The sequence below is a fragment of the Carassius auratus genome, chromosome 22 (genome assembly GCF_003368295.1).
Source record: "Carassius auratus strain Wakin chromosome 22, ASM336829v1, whole genome shotgun sequence".
In the NCBI taxonomy this organism is placed as follows: domain Eukaryota; kingdom Metazoa; phylum Chordata; class Actinopteri; order Cypriniformes; family Cyprinidae; genus Carassius; species Carassius auratus.
Window position 1 is genome coordinate 19,949,964 of NC_039264.1, and position 19,890 is coordinate 19,969,853.

The window sequence follows — 19,890 nt, forward strand, 5'->3', positions numbered from 1 at the left end:
ATGCAGAGCCAATAAATCAACTGTTCATTTTCCTGATCAGAGTTTCATCCATTTCACTATTGATTCATCAAACAAAACATTGATGGTAATGCAATGGTGTTGCTAGTGTTTGTTCTTTGAACAGTTGAAGGTGAGTTAATCCCCTGCTTCATTTCAGGTTTGTAGACACAGGAGAGATGCCCGAGAGCTTCCCCTACAGAACCAAAGCACTTTTTGCCTTTGAGGAGATTGACGGAGTGGACGTGTGCTTTTTCGGCATGCACGTGCAAGAGTACGGCTCTGAAAGCCCTTTCCCTAACACCAGGTAAACTCTTACTGGAGTCCTTTAGAGAAACAACAGACATGTACACCAATGCATGTAATGCTCAGCATGCAAAGAAGGTAAAAGGTCTTTTTGTTTTGTTTTTTGTACCTATTTAGACGGGTATACATATCGTACCTCGATAGTATTCACTTCTTCAGACCTCGCATGCTGAGAACAGCAGTCTATCACGAAATCCTCATCGGCTATTTGGAATATGTCAAGAAGCTCGGGTAGGTATCACCAAAAAAATCTTCCTCGAGGCCGACAAATACAGTTCCCTTTCATGCCCTGAACTTTGAACGTTTCCACCGCAGATATGTTACGGCACACATCTGGGCGTGTCCACCTAGTGAAGGGGATGACTATATCTTCCACTGTCACCCTGCCGACCAGAAAATCCCAAAACCCAAGCGCCTGCAGGACTGGTACCGCAAAATGCTGGACAAGGCATTTGCTGAGCGGATACTGCATGACTACAAGGTATAGCAGGGACCATGTGATCTTAACTTTGCTTTGATCGTGTGTATGCTATCAAGTGCACAGTTATATGGTATAAATACAATGTGTTTGTGTTTAATAGGACATCTTTAAGCAAGCAACTGAGGACCGCTTGACGAGTGCAAACGAGCTTCCATATTTTGAGGGTGATTTTTGGCCCAATGTGTTGGAGGAGAGCATCAAGGAGTTGGAACAGGAGGAAGAGGAGAGGAAAAAAGAAGAAAACACGGCAGCTTGTGAAACGCCAGAGGTGAACATTTTAGGGTACTCTGCGTAGGGTTCACCTTATTTGATATTCTGTAGATTAATTTACATCTTTTACAAACTCCAGACACCTTTTATAGACTCTTTTATTCTTTCTAACAGGGCACGCCAGGGGATAGTAAGAATGCAAAGAAGAAGAACAACAAGAAAACAAATAAGAATAAAAGCAGCGTGAGCCGAGCTAATAAAAAGAAACCCGGGATGCCGAATGTGGCCAGTGATCTTTCTCAGAAACTCTATGCCACAATGGAGAAACACAAAGAGGTCTACTATATGTTCATCTGATCATAAAATTGCTCTTAAAAGGCACTGCATGAGTCATGTACATTGCTTAACTTCAAAGTTTTGCATGTCAGATTTTGATATGCATGTATAAGCCAAGTGTTTTTCTCTGTGAAAATCTTGAGAAACCTCTTACCTGGTCCTAAATGTTCTCCCAGGTGTTTTTTATAATCCATCTGCACTCTGGGCCCATGGTCAACTCATTACTACCCATTGTTGACCCCGATCCCCTTTTGACCTGCGACCTGATGGACGGAAGGGATGCCTTCTTGACGTTAGCACGGGATAAGCACTGGGAGTTCAGCTCTTTGCGGCGCTGCAAATGGAGCACCATGTGCATGCTGGTGGAATTGCACAACCAGGGCCAGGACCGCTTTGTCTACACTTGCAACGAATGTAAACACCATGTCGAGACACGCTGGCACTGTACTGTCTGCGAGGTAAGATCCAAAGGATCCTCTAACACTTTACAGCCATCCTTTATGATCAGTAGTGGATGTGGGTGTGTTTTGGAGTTTGTGCATAAGAAAAGTAAACCATTATGAAACATGGGAAGCCGTGGGATGTTTTAGTAACAACTATTCTACTAGTAGCTTAAACACATCTTTCACATTTTGTCTACAACAATTTGTCTCTTGATAAGGAGACTTCCTGTCATCCCTTGCTTAATCACTCTACCCTCATCTTTTCTCAGGACTTTGACTTGTGCATTAGTTGCTACAACACTAAGGGCCATGAGCACCAGATGGTTAAGTGGGGTCTGGGTCTGGACGATGACAGCAGTCAAAGCGGCGAGGCCTCCAAGAGTCCACAGGAGAGTCGGCGTCTAAGCATCCAGCGTTGCATCCAGTCTCTGGTGCATGCCTGCCAGTGCCGCAATGCCAACTGCTCTCTGCCGTCTTGCCAGAAGATGAAGCGTGTGGTGCAGCACACCAAGGGCTGCAAACGCAAGACAAACGGTGGCTGTCCAGTGTGCAAGCAGCTCATTGCGCTCTGCTGCTATCATGCCAAGCACTGTCAGGAAAACAAGTGCCCCGTCCCCTTCTGCCTCAACATCAAGCATAAACTGCGTCAGCAGCAGCTGCAGCACAGGGTCCAGCAGGCACAGATGATGCGCAGACGCATGGCTACCATGCAGGGGCGAACCATGCCTCAGAGCCTACCCTCGCCGCCTGCTTCAACAGCCCCCAGCACCCCCACCTCACATCAGCAACCCAAAACCCCTCAAACGCCACAGCCGCTATCCAGCCAGCCAACGACCCCCAATGCGGGTGTCATGTCCCCGGCTTATCCCAATACTCCCCGCAACGGACAACCCCCTCCTCAAGCTTCACAGGGCAAGTCAGGCCCACAGGCTTCCCCGCTACACCAGCAGCAGTCTCCGCTCCCGCAACCCCCCCAGCAGCAGCAGCAGCAGCCACCGGTACAACAGCCTCCTCAGCAACAGCCTCCACCTATGGCAGTCAAAATGGCACGGCACATAGAGATGGTCGCGCAGGCTCAGCACCAACAGAACTATCGCATGACCATGAATGGCCTTCCCATGAACCACCAGCAGCCACGCATGCCAGGCCCGATGCAACCGCCCATGCAGCATGTTGGGCCACGCGGGCAACAGGTCATGCCGCAAATCCCGCAAGGACAGTGGACTGGAGGCCCTCAGCCAGGCATGCAAGCAGCTCAGCAGCAGGTGGCTCCGCCACAGACCACACCGCAGACCATGCCTATGCAGAGGCCCACGATGCCCCCGCAAGCTGCACAGCCACGCATGATGGTGCCCACGCAGGGCCCGCGACCGCAAGCACCCCAGAGACCCGGAGCCATCGCCCCCACTGCCTTGCAAGACCTGCTACTCACCCTAAAGTCACCCAGCTCACCCCAACAACAGCAGCAGGTGTTGAACATCCTCAAATCGAACCCGCAACTAATGGCCGCCTTCATCAAACAGAGGACTGCCAAGTACCACGCCAACCAGCCGCAGCAGCAACAAGCGCAACAAGGCATGCATGCAGCGCAGAACATGGCAGCAATGCAGGCAGTGCCGCGACCCGGCATGCCCCCGCAGCAGCAAGCGCAGCAGCCCGCTCCACAGGGCATGGCAGCACTTGGAGTGCAGGGGCAGCTCATGAACCCTGCGCACGCCAACAACCCGCAGCTGCAGGAGTTGTACCGCCGCCAGCTTTTGCGACAGCAGCAGCAGCAGCAGCAGCAGCAGGGAGTGATGCCGCAGGCACATGGCCAGTTCCCACAGGCACAAGGCACTGCTACCAACTACGCGCAGCTTCGCATGCAGCAGCAGCAACAACAGTTGGCCATGCAGGCACCCGGCGGACCCATGGGACAGCTGCCTCCTATGACCCAGATGGGGCAGGGCGGGATGGGAATGGACGGTACATCCAACCTTCTACACCAACGCATGCTCCAGCAGCAGCAGCAGCAGGTCGTCCTCAAGCCTCCAATGGGCTCGCCGGCGCAACCGAGTCCCATGAGCCCACAAACTCACCTGCTTTCTGGCCAGCCAACAGGCGTGCACCTCCCCGGCCAACCCATGGCTAATGCACTCAGTAATCAGGTGTGCTCGCCGGCCCCCGTACAGTCGCCCAGACCTCCGTCGCGGCAGCCACCTCCACATTCCAGTCCTTCCCCGCAGGTTCAGCCACAGCCTTCGCCGCAGCACACAGGATCCCCACACCCTGGTCTGACGACGCCCTTGCCCGGCTCCTTGGAGCAGGCGCACCTGGGCACACCTGAGCAGAGTGCCATGCTCCCGCAACTCAATACGCTCAACCGTGGAGGGCTGCCCAGTGACTTAGGCATGGTGGGAGACACAACGGGAGACACGCTGGAGAAATTTGTGGAGGGATTGTAGCGTTTACCGGGAGACTCCACCCACCACAGTCTCCCCGTTCCTCTATTTTTGTGGCTCTGTTGGGTTTTCTCTAATATCCTCCAATTTTTTTGTACTGACATTGTAAAAAGTTTGAAGAAATGAATGTTGTGGGGGGAAAAAATAAATTTATGTCGACAAGGAATAGGGAATGTTGATGTTTCCTAAAAAAAAAATATAAAAAAAATACTGATTGCTTCCTTTTAAGAGGGATTTGAAAATTGTTGTTTAAAAGAAATATAAATCACAAAGAATATATTTTTGTTCAGTTAAGACCTTTGTGTGGTCAGTGTTTTGTTTTGGTTTTGGGGGAGGGCGGTCTGGTTTCATGCCTTTTCTTTCTTTTTAAGAAAATTACGAAACTTCATTATATTATTCATACCTTTTGTTTTATACCCTAACTTTGCAGCATTTTGGTTTTTAAGACTGTAAAATAATTTGTCTGGGAGTTTGGGTCAGGGTTTCTCTGCTCTGTCTTTCATCCTTCTTTGCGATTGTACTCTAGTGTTGTACTATTTTTTCAGACATGCATTCGGAGGCGTTTCCTCCTTTTCTCATTGTGAAGTTTGTATGAGGACAACTGTCTATTTGTATTGATAGGAACTGTGCATACACATGTATGCAGACTCACACAGACACACATGCATCACTCAGACAATACAGCACCAACCCCAAGAGGAAATGTACACATTTACAACATCTCACTGGCCTGGACCCAGAGGTTCTGTCTTGCAGATGTAGAATATTGTTGCTTTTTGTCCTAATTTTGTCATACAGATATATAAATGTAAAGAGAGCTAGAGGGAGAGAGGGGGCCCCTGAGCTGAGTGCGAGGGGATGGGCGATCGCTGGTTGACTGCTTGTTGGAAACACAGAATGGATTCTGCTCTTGACCCTCGTTCCTCTCACACAAACTTGAACAGGGGCTCTACTTTACCCCTTTATGTAAATCATGCAAGCTATTAAGCAAAGTACTATAAATATAAGGAAGAAAGAAAGGAATCACTGTATAAACTGGTTGAAAAAAAAACGTATTTCTTACTTATATACCATATTGTTAAATAAACTGTGTGCAACAGATCAAAATCATGTGTATTCTGTTATTATTATTATATGCTAAAGCTACTTTGAGCCAGTTAGGTTTGTAGCGTCCTTTGGCTTATTAAATTGCTATCAAAATGTATAAATACTTAAACTAGTTATTCGCAATATGTAAAATGTAATTTACCATAATTTTGTTTAGCAATTTCGCAGTTTCGTAAGTTCAGTCACATGACTCGGAGATGTTTCGCAATCGACGCAGCCATTGCGTCATCGCGTACGGGACGTAACGTCAGATTTTTGAACGAGTAGCCGCTGCTTTACATTTGATCAAGAAAACAGATGTTTTGTGACATTAAATCATCTGTTTTACATACATAGAATGAAGTGCGTATTGCTAACGCTCTGTATTCTAGTTGTTATGGAATAAATCGTTATACAAGTACGTTAAAACCGATATAAGTGACGTTCGAATGAAATGTAAACAAAGGTAACGTTCAATATCATGTATTTCGTGAGTGTCTAAAAAATGCATTTGAACAGATAAGCTTGTTGTTCCGTGCATGTTATCCACAATATTAAATTACAAACGACGTTTAATGGTCCTTAAATATGGATCCGTGTAAGAACTGACACTTGTGACAGATCCTGTGTGAGATTGTCTCATCATGGACGACTCGGACCAGGACTTCACCGACCTCTGCTCTCGTCTGCTCAAAAGAGTGAGGAAGAGAGGAGCATCTGGAGATGAGAAGAGACCAGCAACCAAGGATGAGGAGCAGGAGCCGTCCTCCCCCTCTTCTAGAAGAAAACCCCCTAAGAGGAGGAGGAAGAAGACTGATATGAAGCGTAAGCTCAATGGCAGGACTCAGCCCGCACCTGAAGTGTCTGGCTAAGGGAGAGTCAAAGATGCAGTGATCCAGAGGATGCAGCGGTTTGAGAGAGCCAGTCCAGAGAGACTCCTGCATGCAGAGACTGATGGGAACCATCTCCCCACTGCGGGGATCCAGCGCACAGGTACATAACCTTCATTAAAGCATGCTACTTACCATACCACAATGTTGTGCGGCTCATTAGGTGGTAAAAACAGATGTAAAGCCCAATTATTATTATTAAAGAAGGTATTTTGAAGAATGTTGTTAACCAAACAGTTGAAGGTAGCCAATGAATTTAATACTGTATATATATATATATATTTTTTTTTAAGCCAAGCCTAGAAGTCAATGGCTACCGTCAGCTGTTTGGTTACCAGCATCTTTCAAAATGTCTTCAGAAGAAAGAAATTGTTATCGGTTTTGAATGAGAGTGAGGTGAGGTGAGTAAATATCTTTTTGGGTGATCTATCGCTGTAAGTTAGAGTTAGTTAACGACCAGATAATTACTATGTTATACAAACATCAGAAATAAATATTTCTTTGGTTTGGTTGAGGTATTAGTGTATTGTTTTTTCTTAAACTTTTTAGACTTTTTTTTTTTTGCCCAGGCAATGATTTCATACTATTTTTTTCGCTGGAGCATTGGGGGAATTGGTGATCCTCTGCCCATCTTGACTTCTGAGAGACACTGTCTCTCTGAGAGGCTCTTTTTATACCCAATCATGTTGCCAATACACCTAATAAGTTGCACATTAGTCCTCCAGCTGTTCCTTATATGTACATTTAACTTTTCCTGCCTCTTATTGCTACCTGTCCCAACTTTTTTGGAATGTGTAGCTCTCATGAAATACAAAATGAGCCAATATTTGGCATGACATTTCAAAATGTCTCACTTTCAACATTTGCTATGTTATTTACATTCTATTGTGAATGAAATATATTTTTTTAATTATTCCATTCCTTTTTTACTCACAATTTGTACAGTGTCCCAACTTTTTTGGAATTGGCTTTGTATAAAAATTGATATCTGTTTATATATAAAACGCAAAAAAATATACATTGTATTGTTCTGATTTTTTCATTACAAAGTATACATTGTTAAAGCATAACTCCAGGAAAAAGAAAGAAAAAAAACTTGTGCTTTCATGGCACGTTTCATGTAATCGGTGAAAGTCAGAAAGTGTGTGCTTGTGTGTGTTTCTACAGAAGAAACACACACAAATCATAAGTCAGCCACATAATACCTTTTCATTAGATTTTATTATGATTATTATTATTTTGTATATGTACTTTATAATTAGAAGTGTCCATATATATATATATATATATATATATATATATATACTTGAATTTAAGTTCTGAATTTTTATACTTCAGAAAATAACAAAAAACATGCAGAACTTTTTTTTTTTCAATGTGACATTTTCTTGACTATAATGCACATTTCTATCTTCACCTTTTATTTACAAACAAACAAAAAAATCTCATTTTGATCATCATAATTGGAAAGTGTGTATATACAGCACAGTGCCTTTGTGCACCTTAATGCTTTAAAATTAAATCAGCATATTGAAAATCATACATTCTCAAGTAAAATATCAGTATGCATTAGAGACAGTAAATTTAAATAGGGAGGAAAATGTGCTTGGCTGTCAAGAAAACTCTGCAGACAGCAACTAGGTAGTGGTGCGATAACTCGGAGGGATGGCATGCCTGTAAAAAAGAGAGCCAGGAGGAAAGCCCAGAAGCTGGACGAGGACACAGTGGTGGTGCTGGCTCTGTCCCGCTCTTTACTCCAGCAGGAAATGGAAGAGGAGAGGGAGATACTGTCTCCTGTCTTACAGTGGAAACCTGGAGCAGGTGAACTCATCTTTGTCAGTTAAACATATGCAGTGCAGCTGCAGGTTATTAGACATGTTCTCTTTCAGGCAAGGGCTGTGGGAGGAGGAGGAAGGGAGCATCTCCTGTCCACCCTCCACTTCTCCTCCTCCAGGACCCTCAGACAGCACTGAACCGTCTGCAGGAGCGCGTTTCGTCTCTCCTGCTCCGTTCCAGACCCCCGTCTCCGCCAACACCAACCCTATCCCGCTCCACGCTCCTTCTACATCCACAAGCCCCTCTCTGGGACAAAAGTGCACTTCATGATTTTAATAAAAAAAACAAAAAAACAACAACACATCATTGGACTTTATAATGAAGTTCTTACCCAACCCCACCCCTAAACCTAACATCACTATTATGTCAACCAATCAGGTATCATGGTGTAAAAACACCCTGATCTGGTAACTCCCTTTACTTTCCTGCAGAGACCTATACTTGAGTCATGCAGGTACTGCGCTACTCTGCAGCGTTGCCATCCCCAACCAGACTACAATAGTCTGAATATAAACACTTATTATAGGTGAACTGTAGTGATTCAGGATAAGACAAAAACACAGTTTGGAAAATGGATTCATGATGTACTCGCTCATTATATATATATATATATATATATATATATATATATATATTTTACATTTTCAACACAAAACAACACTGGCATAAACCTGCGCTGATTGGACCAGAAAAGCCGTGAGCGGTGGATTTTTGCAAAACAAATAACAGAGGGCTCTAGGTGGAGGTAGAAGTGCGCTGAGCCATAATGAGCTTTTATTTTGAAATTTATTTTGATGCTCTGTTACGTCTTGGTCACATGAACGCTTAAATTTAACCCAGTAGCAAGCAAAATGAGTAATAAACAGTCTTCTTTGGAAAGTACCACAGTTTTTATGCCAGTCGTATCATTTTATTTTGTTGTATTTATCTGTCACAACTTAAAGCCCGATCCTTGAAAATATTGTCTGACATTAAACCGGTCCTTGGCGCTAAAAAGGTTGAGGACCGCTGCAAGGACTTTTTTCTGCGGGTCCAATTGGGCCAGTATTTTGGATTTTTACTTTCCTTGGCAATTTTTTCGATTGGGTCCAGTTTCTTATGCACTCTGTTTATTTAATCAAAAACAGTAATAATTGTAAAATATTATAACAATTTAAAATGCGTTTTCTATTTGTAAATATTTAACTTTTTTTTGACACAATGCAAAGCTGAATTTTTTAGCAGCCGTTACTCCAGTCTTCGGTGTGATACATTTTATTTGTCAGTATTCTTCAATGAAAATAAAGTTTGTATTTCTAACTGAATATTTTGTTTCATAGAAGTTAAAGTTACCCAGACGTTCAAGCTGTTTTGACGCTTAGTCTTTTTACATTATAACTTCAGAGAGAAAAGGTCCAGTCTCTTGAAGTAACTCCAGTCAAGAAATTTCCAGTTGAGGCTGATTCAGTCCAGGAAAAGCTTTCGGATCCGAGCCAGACTAGCCGTCCTCTCACCCCCTGTTTGGGTACACCAGGCTCCCAGGCTCTGCAGGACCTGATGGAGCTGGCTGAGGAAGGTATGACCCTCACCCAGTATAGATACACGTCCGCAGGGGACAAGTCAGATAACACTGGTGTTCTGTCCCAAAATACACCGTTTTTTTTTTTTTTTTTTTTCAGGCTCACACTGTCCCATGTTCTTTAGTTAAAGACAATGCTGTGGATAAACTTCCCTCAAGAGGTTTTATTCCAGAGACAAAAGACAAGACGCCGCCCAAGGAAACCTCAGTAAGAGTTTCCTTCAATTGTATCCATCTGTACTCACATGTGATCGGATATGAATCAATTGGAATGAACAACCAAAGTTCATTTTTGTGTTTTTCAGGTGTTTGTTTCAAAGCTAGCATCAGATCTGAGCAGCATGGTGAACAACCCTCAGCTCAGTGATGTGCAGTTACAGGTGGACAGCAGGGACGTTTTCTTCACTTCATGCCCACTGCTGGCCAATATGGTAAGATGATCTCTATCACTGATGCCACAAGCATAAACCAATAATCAGAAGCGTTTACCATGTGTTTGTAGGTTCATGACTCAGGTTTTGGTGTTCAGGAGGAGGGTATGCCTGTCTCTCAGAGGGTGTTGTTGGGTAATGTGCTTGGGGAGGCAGTACTGGCCCTCCTGCAGTATCTTTACACAGCCCATCGTCCTCTGACACACACACTGCTACCCCACATACAGGAGCTCGCCGATAGCCCAGTGTGATGATTCTTAGGATGTGGTTCAGATATTACAGGTATTTCCCAATAGGGGTGTTAACAGTACACGCATTCGTACCAAAATAGTTTCAGCCTTGCACGAGTGGAACTTTATCGTATTGTTGCTTTTAATTTAATATATTTCAGCGACACATACAATGTTAATTTATTTAAATGTTTAATTCAAATTTTAATTTATTTTTTTTATTTTATTTCAAAGTTTATTTAAGTTTGGGCTCTGTTGTTAATTGTAACCTTAGTAATGTAAAAGGGCTCCCTATAGTTTAGAGCAAAACTTTTATCCTTAAGAAAATTTTTATTATAATTGAATTTATTTAAAGAAAGATCAAATTGTTTAATAAACCACAGTTTTATATATAAAAAATAAGCAATTTTCTGTTTAGTTTTTTTCCCCACTCTACTGAAACCATACCAAACTGTGACGTCAAAACAAAGGTACGTACTGGACCATCGTGTGTATGTACCCTTACACCCCTATTCCCCAACCCCATTAGATATAAACTGATTCTAAGGTATTAAACCTGTGTTATATTTCAGGTTTGGTTTAGCTGAGCTGCAGCAGTGTGAGGAATATTCTGGAGGTGTTGGGGAAGACCCAAGAGAGGAATCTGAAGGCATGTTTCCAGCACCTGAGCCTCATCTCGGGGAGCAAGAATACCAGAACTTGGCAGAAAACAACTTTTTGGAGCTCCTCCAATCAATGTGGCAGCACAGGGACAGCGAAGAAGAGGATGCTTTCAAACAGACTGGCGGTGAGGAAGGAGACATGGCAGAGGAGCGAGAGAAAGAAGATGAAGAAAAAGAGGACCGCGTGAGATCAATGAGTTTGCAGCGACACAAAGGAAGATAGAGACGATCCTGGAGGCTACGACCAAGACCGAAGAATAGGAGGGAGATGCAAATACATCCCTCAGAAATGAGAAGAAATATGAGACTAAAGACAGGAATGAGACCGAATCCCTCTCAGAGAAATCTGCCAACAGTTGTCATAGTAACAAACAGGGCGTGGACGGGATGGAGGCTGCCATGGTAACAAGTCCACCAGAAGAAACCATTAAAAACCCCAATTCGGAGACTGAGAGAGTTTGTTTGATTTCAGAATTAGATGAAAACTTGAAACTTGAGTTGGATGCCAGTCTAGACGAGAGCTATGTCCAGTCTGTAGGGGAATGCATGGAACCGTCACAGACGCCGGTGTCCTGCTCTCAGCAACAACGTTACAAGCCATCGCACACACTCCACCAAAACACACCCGCCCCGTTTCGCTATTCATGTGCTAGTGAGGTGATCAACCTGTCGATAAGCCCTCCACGTAGCTGGTGTGTGTCAGGTGAGACCAACTTCCCCATGCCTGGAGTGTCTCCTGGTCCTCATGAGGGTGAACATGCAGGTAATTCTCCACAAACAAAAGACTATTCAGTTTGCCAGAGAAGCAAGAACCCTGCTTCCCCTCCAGAATCTCAACCCAAACAGGTTGAGCTCATCGTTCTCTCAGATTCTGGTGATGAAATGGATATAGACGGTGGCTGCAATGCTTTGTCTCCTCTGTCTCCTTTCGAATCTCCCTCAGAACCTCTTCAGACGTCCACAAGCTATGCTTGTAACAGTTTCAAAGAATCTTGATCCCAAGGCCATGCTGGCAAATTGGTAGACACTTCCAAGCAGGTGTCAACTGATACAGAAGCCAGATCTGGCCCATCAGAGCACTGTAGCCCTGGGATTGCGAATGAAAGCGTGTTTGATGGCTCTGCTGAGGTTTCCTGGCTGATTCCAGCCACTCCGGTACCATCCACACGCTGTAGCTCTTCCCAGACCTGCATCAGCATGCGCCAAACCCAACTCTTCCCCAACTCATGGTCCTCTTCTACCTCTTCCTCTGCCTCGGGTGGTTTGAAACCTGCTAGCTTTGATTCTTCAAGCAGCTGCTGCTTAAAAGAGAAGCCAGTATCCTTGCCTGAATTGCCCAAATCTCATCTGAATCCCTTTAAAGAATGTCATAGCACTGATAGAAATAGCTCTCCAGGTTTTCAGAGACCACTTCACCATTTCAGGCTCCCTTGGGTTCCTTCTACATATGTTTCTGATGGCTCCCACATTGGCAGGATCATGGGACAACGAACCCAGGGTGTCTCCAAGCCCTCAAGTAGCACTCCTCTCCATTCAGACTCTTCCTTAAAACATCAGATCCCGTTTGGCTCCTCTGTGGTTGATGACTGTGAGGTTTGGCTCAGGGATAGTAGAGCTAATGCTAGATCATTCGGCAGTCAGGGAAAAGTTGTCTTAGTGTCTCTACAACTGAGTTATTCTTCCCCTAGTAAGACACCTGAGAAGAAGCAGAGTAGCTCTCTTGAGCAGGGATGCTCCAGTCCGTCCCCGAACTCTCAAAGCTACAGTCATCCAGAAAGATGCAAGAAGAGGGAGAACGATGGGGTAGAGCGAATGGAATTGGGAGAGAATCCAAATCAAAGTGATGAAGAATTGGTGGATGTTGCGGGAAACTCTTTAAGTGACATGGATGAGCCTGGAAGAAGAGCGGGAGATGAAAATCCGAATCAAAGTGTTGACAAATTGGTGGATATTGCAGGAAACTCATTCAATGATATGGATGGGTCTGGAAGAAGAGTGGGAGAAGAGAATCCAGATCAAAGTGTTGACAAAGTGGTGGATATTGCAGGAAACTTATTTAGTGGCATGGACGAGCCTCCTATAGTGTTTGATGACTCCTGGGGTTTGGATGGAGGAGGTGGAAGCCAGAAACCCTGCTTTAGTCTACGGCTTGACAGCAGCGAAGATGTAGTCAGTCCACCAGGTCTCGAGGGTAAAGGACCAATGCCCACGTCTCATCTTGATTCTGGCGCTTGTACCAAAACTCCTGATCCAAGTCCAGGTCCATTTAATCACAGCCTACCTGACCCTGACATGTGGGATGAATGGAAAGTAGAGGAGGTGGCTTCCCTTCCTCTTTCTCAGAGGTTGAAAGCTCCCTCTGCCAAGAGAGTTGCCGAACTAAAGACTCCAGGTAGGACAAGTTGTTCTCCTTGGTATGTTAATTGTTTACAAGGAGCCCGCCCAGAACTAATTATGCATTGCATTTAGAAAGACCTTTTTGTTTCACACTTTAACTTTCTTCACAGTTGCTTGCAGAAAGAGGAATAAAGGGCCGCTGGTGCCCATCACTCCCATGCCTGGCTTTTCCGATATGGACACACCAGAACTAAAAAACAAACTCAACAGGTGAGCATAAAAAGATGTAGATATTATGATGTTTAAAACATTAATGCTATTGCATATCACAATAACAATCCAAAACTACCTTTCAATGACTTTTAACTAACTGGCCACAGATTCATTTTTAGTGCATGTATGAAGTTAGTTCTGTAGCAGAGTAAGCTCTTTATTTTTGATTCCTTATGTCTGGCTGTTTTCTGGTGTAGGTGTTAAGCATCATGTTTTTTCTAATAATTCTGCAGTTAAAATATTTAGTACTTAATGTACATATATCTTATAATCAAAATAGATTTCTCCTTCTAATAATCCCTTACACTGACAGTGGGGTTTTATGAAATTAGTTTAGACCAAATTAACTTTACATAACCTTTAAGCATTCACAGTGTTCAGCATGCAAATGAGAATCAAATCCAGATGTGTCTGTTGTGTAACTCCAGAGTCTCAAAGCCAAAGAAACACATTCAGTAACAGAGCTTCGAATGTTTTTTTTTGTTTGTTTTTTTTCGTCCAGGTTTGGCGTGCGTCCACTGCCCAAGAAGCAGATGGTTCTGAAGCTGAAAGAGATCCATCAATACACCCACCAGCTGCAGAGCTCAGAGTCAGAGGAGGAGACCTCCGGACCCCAACGCCCCCCGAATGCCTCCAACTCCCAGTCTGCTCCGCTCTCCTTTAAGCAGCCTATAGCGCCCCCTGCTGTCTCATTCGTGAAACCGCCACCAAGTGAAGAAGATGAGCTTTTATCAGCCTCTCAAGACTCGAATACATCCTCCACTGCGGAGTCTGACAGATACAGCTCGTACACGACTAGATACATAATTAATACTACAAGGAAACGTAGTTCAATGTATTTCTTCTTCTCAGATCAAACCCAGAGCTGTGTGTGTCTGAAGACGATGACTCGGAAAGCGAGGGCATCACGGCTGTTGTGCGTGAGAAGGACAAACTCCTGGCAGTTCATCAGTTCATCCTATCCAACCCCAAGCTGTACGCACGAGTGCTGCAGTACCAGCCTCTCTCCCTGGCGGAGCTGCAGTCCAGCTTGAAAGCAGCGGGCATCAGGTTAGGTGCTGCTTAACTACTAGACTTCCTGGACTCTCAGTGCATTACTTTTAGTTCGGCCAAACAGGGCCAGAATGCATCTTCCCACAGGAAACGACGCGTTAATACGACAACCAGTGGCAGTGCAGCCAGAAGAGGAAGGAAAAAAGCAGCTATAAGCCCAATGGAGGAGTCGCATGTGGGCTGAAATAAAATAATGTGGTAAAACAACAGGATTTTAAGAATAAGCTGTTAAAGGACAATAGTGGTTTTCATCTTTTCAACTAAACAAATGTCTGACACACACTCTATTGCACTATTCCATTAACAAGATTGAAACGAAAATGCATTTTTTTTTTTTACAGTGTTTAAAATGAAAATGTTATTTTTTAAATGAATTTAATTTAATGTCTGGATAATGTAATTAAAAAACATTTCTTAATGTATGTGTCACGTGTTTGTATACAAGAATGGGTTCGATGTAAGCTGTTTTATGTTCCAATAGTTGCCTCTCAAACAAACTCCTTACCAAAGTTACAAAAACAGTCAATAATTGTGCAATCAACCATTTTTTCATGAATAAAATGAAGATTGAAAAGCAATCAAGACTTTTTTGCATTGTGACTGTTTTTTTAATGATTAACAAGTATATTTCACACAACTAACATTAGCCTTTTATGTAATTTATATTACAATATATATTTGTATCCAAAAACTATTTTTATTGGATCACAATAAGATTTTTTTCACTTGTACTTAGTTTTTTAAATTAGCAATTAAAGTTATAAGAAAGAATACATTAAAAAATATGACCCATAAATATTGTTGCACCCGATGATATCAAAACATGAGCAACGCTGAATGAAATCACATACCAAAGATTTCTTGAAAAACTTTTACTGGACTTTTTTTTTGTTTGTTTGTTTTACAGCATCACTTTTTTTGCAAAGATCTGCCGAGAAAAACAGACATTTCACATTCTAACAAAGAGAGAAAAGCAGAAGAAAAATCTCCGATCATCTTCCGTGTGCATGAGAGAGAGTCCGGGTCTGGCTGGGCAAACAGTTCCACAGGAAGTGTGCAAATCTCTGGCATGATCACCTGAGCTCATCAGGAGAGTGGAGCTGCACTGGACCGCTCAGCCACATCTCATGCCCCATCATGCACCTGTCATGACAGGTTGGCAATGTTGGCCAGGAAACGCTGGGCCCACCACTCCTCGAGATCAATAGGCACAAAATCTGGAAAACAGAGACTGGGTGAGTTCTCTGAGATCTTACCATATTTGAATTTAACAACAGCACACAAAATGTGGAATTTTTTTCCCTCTTTTGTAGCGTGGAAGCAGCTTTTCTTCACAACAGATCCTTTTGTGCTCCAGAAACACATTAAAACAGGTTTAGAATGGCATGAGGGCGAGTAAACGATGATTTTTATTTTTACTTGGAATATTTGAATTTTGTATCCTAAAGACAGAGGAGACCTTCAAAACGAGAACAAGTCAGCAGAAACCGAGGCATCAGGTTACTTCAGCGCTTAAAGAAAGTAAACGGGACAGAGGTCCCAGGACTGACTCTTCATGCCGGGATTGGGGCTTCTCTCCGCGTACTGCACCGGGCCTTTCCCGTTCTCCGGCTTTGATCCCTCTCCGAGCTTCTGTTCCACCTCCTGCCAAGCTGCAATCATAAGATATTGTCTCAGTATAAAACTACAAACTACAGTGAAAATACATAATGTACAATTAACTCGTTTGTTATGCTTTGCTAAAGTAGTTTAGCCGCTACATCACGGTTTCTGTGGGTCTTATAGGTCTCCATTCAATCGTCCACAAATGAGAGATCTTAAATCAGAGCATAAAGTACAATACAATCATGGGATTAAATGTTGCATGCTATGCAAAAATTAAATAAATAAAAAGCTACAAATATCTAAACATTTACTTGAGATGCAAAAAGAAGTCTGGTTATCTAAAAAAATAAAAATGAATAGAAGTGTGCATTTACACTTAAATCAAAGAACTGGTATCTGTCAGTGCAGTATGAAACTTGTTTTAACTTTGAATTGAGTTGCTGATTTGTCACAAAACAAGACTTGCTATCGTGTCTCTTTGTGCAGCGTCATTAGAAGACATTGCTAAAGTTATTCTTATACCATAAACATGCTTCTTTTGTAAAGCGAGTAACTTAAACAGAAAGTAATGAACATCTGTAGGAAACTGGATTTCAAACTTTAAAGTGTTGCTAATACATTGTGCTTTCTAGACATCTACATTCAGAAAATCGATTCACATATTATGCTCCCTTTCAGTTAATGTAACTGATTTTAAATGGCTTAAATCATACATATATCTTCATCAAATCTGCAGAAACTCTTTATACATTGCTCTCGTGTGGATTCAAATCTGCAAGTCATGGTGACGTCTCATCTGTTAGTGAATCATTTATTTGAGGTGAATCTTTTCAATGAATGGCTCATTGTGAAGCCTGAGCGAGTCCTAAACATTAATAGAGAGGTATACAAACTAAACGGACATGTTTTGTCCTATCCCCAAAATACTGCTTGTGTAAACACGACAAATGCGATGCATCACAACAAAAGAGCGGTTTAGATCTAGAAAAAACATGTTCTCGTTGGCAACTTTTGGACACCTTGTACCAGTTATAATAGCTTGCTATACACTCCCTAAACCGGTTGCAGGATTTCACCCGATGGCACAGCTCTCTTCTATTGACTGTGATGCAGTTTAAGAAAACATCAAGCCTCAATACAGAAGAGCCTAAAAACTGTCCTCGAGGGCCATTGCATCAGCCGCTGGAGGAGGAGCCTGGCCTGCACACAAACACACCAGCTGACCTTATTCACACCAACTCAGCTCAACTCACTCCCCCAAGTACATCTGTGAGAGCCTTGGACACTTCAGAGTTCACTAAGGTCACGGCAGCTGCTTGGCCCTCCTCAAGGTCTCAAAGGTCGAGGATTAAACAATACTGCTGTTCTGGAAATGAACTCACCCTCATAAACAAACCGAACATTTTCCTCATGTGCTGGGGTGAAGCCCTCACTGGTGTTTTCAGCTTTTGGAGAGGTCGATCTGTGGAAGCGCTTTCCGTTCAGCCGGTGAAACACAATCTTAGGAGCTGGTGAACTACAAACAATAGATCAATATGATATATATATATATATATATATATATATATATATATATATATATATATATATATATATATATTTTTTTTTTTTTTTACAGTGCATTAATCTCTCATTTGCAGAATTTACATTTAAATAAAAGGAACTGTAACGTTCTATTAATTTAAATAAACATGCACCTGCATTACTTGAAAAAGAGTACATTCTTTAACATGTAAAAACATTCACGCAGGATTCGAACGATGAACGAACGCGCATTCTTTTGGTGAACTGTTCCTTTAATTCCAAATAACGTTCCTTACGCAACGTCGTTTCTATAGTAACAGCGACGCGTTATGAAAGCCGTTTGTTTATTATTATCGGCAAGACAAGCGACATGAATTAAACAAGAGAAATCTCAAACACGCGAATGACAGACACAAACGCGACGCCTGTCGTAAAATGTCCCGCGACAGGTTCTTCCAGTTTAGAAATTAAGCAGCACAAGGTCCTTGTGCGGGTAACGTTATATAAAAGAGGGGCTGTGACAATAATGTATTCGCGTTATAATACAACGTTAACACCAAAAGATTAGTAACCAACCCATACATACAGGAATAAATACGAATACAACCGCGACACGAATTTCAAACACGCCGACGGTCCACGCGCTCTCGCGAGCACGCGCACACTCGCAAGGTCACACGGCGCAAGAGAAACACGAGCGACTTCGGTAAAAACGGGACCTCCTAGTTCACAAACGAGGCCAGCTCGTTCGCTACGGATACTTTTAAGTGTGCTTAACTTATAAACGAGACGGCGACGTTGGGGTGTTTTTAAAGGCGCGAGCGAGCTCACGTGAAGAGGTCAATCTGAGCTCAGGTATTAACGTTAGGTGTAAATGATATTATCACTTACTCCGATACGAGCCAGTGGCTCTGCTTCTGCTTCAGTTCGCTCGCTTTGCTCTCAATCTGTTGCGTGGGGCCTGCAAGAAACAACATCTGTCAATACGTAACGCCAATAACAATGTTAAATAGAAGCACGTGGTTATTCTCCAATATCTACTGTATTAGCGTTAAATAAATGATGCACCGCGCATACAGTAATGTGACGCATGCTGGTCAAACTGTACCTGTCCTCCGTTGCGTAACGAGTTTGCTGGGACCTCTGGTGATTGTGTACATCATGTGAGAGACGGTCTCTGAGGAACCCCTCGGGCACGGAGGATCCACCGGTGCGCGCGAGTGTCACGGTTATATGCACGCCAGAGGACGCGACGCGACGCAGCCACCGTGGAGATGAGCGCAGAGCTGCTGTGTGTTTCCTGCAGCGAGCCTGTGTAAGGTCAGTCAAGGTGAGCAGCGTGTATTGCCCTGATCACGCGTCGCGGGTCACTCGCGGAGAATCCGGCGTGCAGGAAACTTTTCTGAGCTCTTTTAGTCTGGTTTGTTCTGGACGGTTACTGTAATCTCGGACGCTCAGATCGCCACCTTCCTCCGTGACGTCACGGCACGCCCCCGCGATGCACAGCCGGGGTCACCTTTGACCCAGTCACCCGGCGGACACCCCCCACAGCGGCTCTGTGTACCATCTAAACAGGCCAGGCTTATTTCAGCTGGTCAGACTCATTTTGAACCAAATCGATGGACAATGTCAGACTAACTCAGATGAGCCTGTCTTGTTTTCACTTACATTGGTCACATGCTCTCCATATAACCATGTATGTGAAAAAATACAGTCTTTTTATGCAATCTTTATGCAACAGGTCCCGATCACTCCAATCTCAGCAAAAATAAATAAAAAAATTGAATATGATTTGAAATGTTTATTTAGATTTGTTAGTAGAACTTTAAGAAAATAAATATAATAACATTCAGATTTTTAAATATTTTTAAATACATGATTATTTTACATTTTCATTCTCATTTAGCAAACGCTATTATCTATTTATTTATTTTTTTCAAAACTACACATTATGAACAATTATATTTTTAAGAAGTGCATTGGTAGTTGGTATGCTACACTTTCGGAGACGTCTGTAAAATATGGCACAATATATTGTGTTAATTTTTAAGGAATTTTCTGTACTTATTTTACAGTTTTATTTATTTAATTTTTTTTACCTGAATTTAAAATGACGCATTGTTTTATTTTGTGTTTTCAGGTTACAACTTAATAATGTATACTTTTTTCAACTGATCTGATCAACAAGCGC

At 43.0% G+C, this 19,890-nt stretch overlaps 3 protein-coding genes across 4 annotated transcripts in view; 2 read left to right on the forward strand and 1 right to left on the reverse strand.

The window, feature by feature from the left end:
• Positions 1-5,321, forward strand: part of crebbpa (CREB binding lysine acetyltransferase a) — a 40,754-nt gene extending 35,433 nt beyond the window's left edge. For both annotated transcript variants that reach the window (XM_026198139.1, XM_026198138.1), the window contains 7 exons: positions 158-304; positions 421-534; positions 619-784; positions 885-1,052; positions 1,169-1,330; positions 1,507-1,788; positions 2,043-5,321. In XM_026198139.1, coding sequence (XP_026053924.1) covers positions 158-304; positions 421-534; positions 619-784; positions 885-1,052; positions 1,169-1,330; positions 1,507-1,788; positions 2,043-4,217 — 3,214 coding nt within the window. In that variant the 3' untranslated portion in view covers positions 4,218-5,321. The remainder of the gene's footprint in view (positions 1-157; positions 305-420; positions 535-618; positions 785-884; positions 1,053-1,168; positions 1,331-1,506; positions 1,789-2,042) is intronic.
• Positions 5,322-6,277: 956 nt separating this feature from the next.
• slx4 (SLX4 structure-specific endonuclease subunit homolog (S. cerevisiae)) lies at positions 6,278-15,152 on the forward strand. Its single transcript, XM_026198142.1, is given in 10 exon segments — positions 6,278-6,293; positions 7,951-8,011; positions 9,410-9,581; positions 9,710-9,792; positions 9,890-10,015; positions 10,087-10,254; positions 10,816-11,089; positions 11,092-13,299; positions 13,415-13,514; positions 14,020-15,152. Coding segments are annotated over 8 exon segments (3,510 nt in total). The 5' UTR covers positions 6,278-6,293; positions 7,951-8,011; positions 9,410-9,562; the 3' UTR covers positions 14,552-15,152.
• Positions 15,153-15,427: 275 nt separating this feature from the next.
• Positions 15,428-19,209, reverse strand: mcrip2 (MAPK regulated corepressor interacting protein 2). Its single transcript, XM_026198143.1, has 5 exons — positions 18,808-19,209; positions 18,591-18,660; positions 17,558-17,691; positions 16,121-16,222; positions 15,428-15,787 (listed from the first exon to the last, which is right to left on the reverse strand). The coding sequence occupies exons 1-5, from the start codon at positions 18,860-18,862 to the stop codon at positions 15,717-15,719; spliced, it is 432 nt and encodes a 143-aa protein (XP_026053928.1). The 5' UTR covers positions 18,863-19,209; the 3' UTR covers positions 15,428-15,716.
• Between the last annotated feature and the right edge of the window lie 681 nt (positions 19,210-19,890).

What these genes read in the sequence shown, in the direction of transcription:
- mcrip2 (XM_026198143.1), bottom strand. Translation starts at nt 18,862, where the DNA reads ATGATGTACACAATCACCAGAGGTCCCAGCAAACTCGTTACGCAACGG. An exon ending in CGTTACGCAACGGAGGACAG is followed by an intron (nt 18,661 to 18,807) that starts GTACAGTTTGAC and finishes TGTTTCTTGCAG; the next exon opens with GCCCCACGCAACAGATTGAG. An exon ending in TGTTCGGTTTGTTTATGAGG is followed by an intron (nt 16,223 to 17,557) that starts GTGAGTTCATTT and finishes TTATGATTGCAG; the next exon opens with CTTGGCAGGAGGTGGAACAG.